The sequence below is a fragment of the Triticum dicoccoides genome, chromosome 2B (genome assembly GCF_002162155.2).
Source record: "Triticum dicoccoides isolate Atlit2015 ecotype Zavitan chromosome 2B, WEW_v2.0, whole genome shotgun sequence".
Taxonomy (NCBI): Eukaryota; Viridiplantae; Streptophyta; class Magnoliopsida; order Poales; family Poaceae; genus Triticum; species Triticum dicoccoides.
The window spans coordinates 396,772,032-396,776,477 of NC_041383.1; the positions used below are offsets into that span (position 1 = coordinate 396,772,032).

General features: G+C 46.0%; 1 protein-coding gene across 1 annotated transcript; it reads right to left on the reverse strand.

The window, feature by feature from the left end:
- Nucleotides 1-2,219: 2,219 nt before the first annotated feature.
- On the reverse strand, nucleotides 2,220-3,319 carry LOC119367744. Its single transcript, XM_037633169.1, has one exon. It carries the CDS (start codon nucleotides 3,182-3,184, stop codon nucleotides 2,618-2,620), a length of 567 nt encoding a protein of 188 aa, XP_037489066.1. The 5' UTR covers nucleotides 3,185-3,319; the 3' UTR covers nucleotides 2,220-2,617.
- Between the last annotated feature and the right edge of the window lie 1,127 nt (nucleotides 3,320-4,446).

Here is a 4,446-nt window from a genome sequence, read left to right on the forward strand (position 1 = left end):
AGTTAGGATCTTGTCTCTCCATACCTACCCCCCCCCCATTCTACTGTCAGGCTTAGAACCACGACACTTCCCGCAAGCGGCCATGGTGCGGTAGCATCCACACCTCCCGATGGCACATCGGCTCGCGAACGTTCTTCCTCTCCTTCCCATGGGTTGATTCCACCACAAAGAATCTAACCATCTCAGCTATGCTTAGTTCGCTGAAAACTTTCTATTCGTTGTTGTTGGTGTTTGGTATACTCCTATCTTTTTTTTCAGAGAGAAGGTATTTGGTATGAACAACATTATACTCCCTCTGTCAGGTAAAGAGTGTACATTTAGCTTTGAAATTTGTCCACAAAAGAGTGTACTTCTATCTTAAGCAGTGCTATATGGACGATAAAACACGGACGATTCACGGACGACAGTGAAATCCAGCCACGCATGCAGGTGTATAGGGGAGCAACGACCGCCGGATACTTAGTCGTCTTCACATCGTCTACGCTTTTATCGTGTGTAGAGCAGTTTCGTTCTATCTTTCCAATGCACTTTAAAGTAGGAAAAAATGTTTCTACCTCATCACACGGTAATCAAGACCAATAACATTATATGGATGGTCTCCTTAATTTCTACATGCACTTAGCTCATTGAAGGTTGGGTAATTAAAGAGCAAAGAGATGGTGGCTTGCACCTTTACAATGTATTTTTTTACTCCACTTCATAATTTATCCAAAAAATTCTATATGCACACTTTTCATCGGATGGAGGGACTAGGTACGATAGTTTTGTCGTACTCATCCTTTTCCGGTTTATAGGGCTTATCCCAATTTTTTTTATTTTTTCGGTTTAACGGGCTCATCTTCATCTTTCGGTTTATAGGGCTTATCTTAATTTTTTTAATTTTTTCGATTTAACGGGCTCATCTCCATCTCCTTTTAAGATTTCGAGGTGCATTAAATATTTGCATGCAAGAATTAAAAAGAAACTCACCGATACATGCAATGCTACTACTCATCTAGTGGCCAAGCATGCATGCACTATAATTAATCTCAATTAATACATTAATTTAGTTTGGATAGTTTTATAACGTACTCCCTCCGTTTCTTTTTACTCCGCATATAAGATTTGGTCAAAGTCAAACTACACAAAGTTTGACCAAATTTACATAAAAATTTATGAACATCTATAGTACTAAAACTATATAGTATGAAAATATGTTTCATGGTGCATCTGAATATATTGATTTCATATTGTGAATATTTATATTTTTTAATATAAAGTTAGTCAAACTCTATAATGCTTGACTTTCATCAAACCTTATATGCGGACTAAAAAGAAACGGATGGAGTACGAGATACATTTCTCCACTTATCATATGTCTTGGTTAACGTGATTCCAAATTTGAGCTCTATAAACTGAAAAGGAGAAACATGTTGTATGGGAAAAGAACGTTACAGTGGAAACGTCCGAACTTGTAGGCAGGCCAATTAAGTGGAGTAGCCAAGCCAGCAGCAAGCGCATGGCCTGTTCGCCGCAGCCTACAATGCCAGTACTAGAAAATATAAACACGTCGCCGCACGGCGATCTGCACGAGTAGGCACAGCATGGGGGCCAAGTTGACCTTGAAACGTGCACCACAAACTTTGCCCTCCATGTCAAAACAAAAAAACTTTGCCCTCATTTCACATTAAGGGGTTGTTTGATTCTAGGTCTAAGAGTGTCACACTTTACCATACAATGTTGTTAAACTTATCTAAAATTAGTTTTTCAAAATAAAAGCCACAAGTATGACAAGATTTTCTTAGACTTGCCAACTTAATCTCAAACCAAACAATCCCAAAGTATACACGAGCCGTCGCAGGTTTAAACTACACGACCGGCCGGCAGAGGATGCGGCAGTCTGCGCAGCAACGTGGAATAGTTCTGATCGAACACAGAAACACCGTCGGCGCGGAATAGTCCCAGTTGTCTTTTTCGAGCCTCATTTTAACTAAAAGCGCCGTGTGTACATGAAGCCCTTAATTATTGAGATGGCAAATGTTTAACCCGCTTTAAAAATGTAGTACTCCCTCCGGACGGAAATACTTGCCATCAAAATGAATAAAATGGAATGTATTTAAACATATTTTCGGACGGAGGGAGTACAGCAAGTTTCGAACGTCCCAGAGCAACAAACGGATCAAAACAGAGCAACACACAAGCAAGCGCATGTTTAGGCAAAAATTCAGTACTCTAGCTTATGTTCACTGTTTATATTTGCCTCCATACTTAAGTTCTCAGAGCGCCTGCTCAACTAATGCGATCAAAATTTTGTTGCTACGGAATATACACATGCTAAATCTCTGAACCGATTCCCGCAAAAGAAAAGAAAAAACTCTGCACCGACGTTATGCCATTTCATCTTCCGCGCCAAGCCACTGAAGCCAGCAGCCTCCGTCCGATATGGATCTGATGGCCTTCCGCTCTGTCGTCCGCTGATGCCGTCCCGCCAGGCTGGCGACATCAATTCCCACCTTCCTTGCTCTGTTCCCGCTGATTCCAGAATTGCCGGAGCTTCTCCAGAATCGAGTTCGCCAACGGATTTTTGTTGTAGCCACGACCGATGGGTCGATCCATCCGCGAAGGCCATTCTGTTCGTTTACTCGCATTCAGGAATGGCGGTCAGATCCGGGGCGAACCTCGGCTGCATCCTCCCGGCACTCTTTACGCGCGCCACCGGCCGCCTCTTCACTACCAGCGCCGGCACGGTCTTGTAGGCAAGAGTCTCGTCCACCTCAGGCGGAGGGGCGAACACGAACGGCGAAACAGAGCCGGCGCGTCTCCTCCGTCCGCCGCTGCCGGACGCGTTGGTGTTGGCCTTGGTGACGAGCGCCGCGGACGCCCCGACGGCGAGTGCGGCCACGTCCTCGCGGCGGAGCCCGTTCCTCTTAACCTCGGCGGGGAGCACGAAGTAGATCTGGCCCGGGCGCAGTTCCTCGCCCCCGCCTACGGCCGCCACGGGACCCTCGAACCCCATCGCGTCGGCGTCGCACAGGAACCACCCGGCGGAGCCGTCTCCTGCCTCCACGGAGTCCTGGAGGGCTTGCGCCGCCGTCGCCGGGGGCGGGTACTCGCGCAGCTCCCCCGTTGGCAGCAGCACCATCGCAGTCGACGCGGCCAGCCCCTCGGAGCGCACCGCCCCGCCGCTAGACATGCAGAGACCCATTGCCGCGACGTGTTAGTGTATATTTGAGGGTCGAGCTGGTGCCGTTGTGAACTGTATGTATGATATGAATTACGAAATTGTTGTCGTTGCTGCTGGAGTATATAACTATATATGGGTGAGGGGAGGAATGCTGAGACCGAGATGGCGATTGAGTTGGGGGAGTGGGAGCGCTGGTTATATAGGAGGAGGCGAGGAGGGAGAAGGGGTGGGTTTGTCGCGCAGCTTGGGGAAGGAGGAGCACGACAGGCTGGCGTTTGGCTGGGGCCAGCGTGCGTGCTTGGGCTCGGGATATTTTGTTTTTTCTTGATTGTTATTTTAAAATTTTATTTTTTACTGCGGCTATCTGGTGTGGTGTGGGAGGAGTAGCGTGTACGTACGTGGTGAATATATTCCTACCTACGTACTGACCCGGCAGACGGCGGCAAGAAAACGGGAGTACTACTCCTGCATATGCCGTGAAACCGCGGTAGTTACTGTCTACTGATAGCTCAATGCACAGCTCTTGCTCAAAGACTCACGCGCTTCATGTGCCGATATGACTGTAAATTATTGGTAACCTGAGCACGCACTGCAACACAAAGACGAAATCACAGTCCGGTTGGAGCAGCACTGAAATCAGATCGACCAAATCACACCAGCAAATATTTATATTATTTTGCGGGTGACAATTATTTATAGTTGTATATATAGGGTTTTATAAAACCACGTGTTATAGCAATTCGTCGTATGCGGCTACAATCAAAATACTACAAACATCTTACTCATGTACTAGTAACTCAGACATCTTAATCGGCAAATAAGCTGCACAACCAGACAAACTTGCTACTTAAAGTTTCCTTCTCAGCTAGGCAAACTTACCATGCAAGTTTCCTTCCTCACCAAGAAATCTTGCACACCAAGTTCAATAAGCAAAGTAAACTTACTTGTTTTTGCCCTGGTCCTTGGTAAGAGTTTTAGCGAGACATGGCCTTTAATTGTTGAGGTTCTTATTTTGCCATAAAGACTACATGATTAGATTCCTTCGAGTTTTCCTTCGGACCGAACGCACCCTAATTAAGGATGCTAATACCCAGGCCCCGGTGAACGTTCGCTGGCACGCATGACCTCTGCGAACCTACAGGATGACATTTTTAGTATTATTAGGGATGGTGGCGGTTTTCAGAAGAAAAAAACATGGAAGTTGTTTTATTTTTAGTGCAATTTTCCTCAATAACTGTCAATCTTTGACCATCTGGATCGTCAGTCTCTCTGGGTGTTTGCTA

Coding starts and splice junctions, on each gene's coding strand:
- LOC119367744 (XM_037633169.1), bottom strand. CDS start 3,184: ATGGGTCTCTGCATGTCTAGCGGCGGGGCGGTGCGCTCCGAGGGGCTG.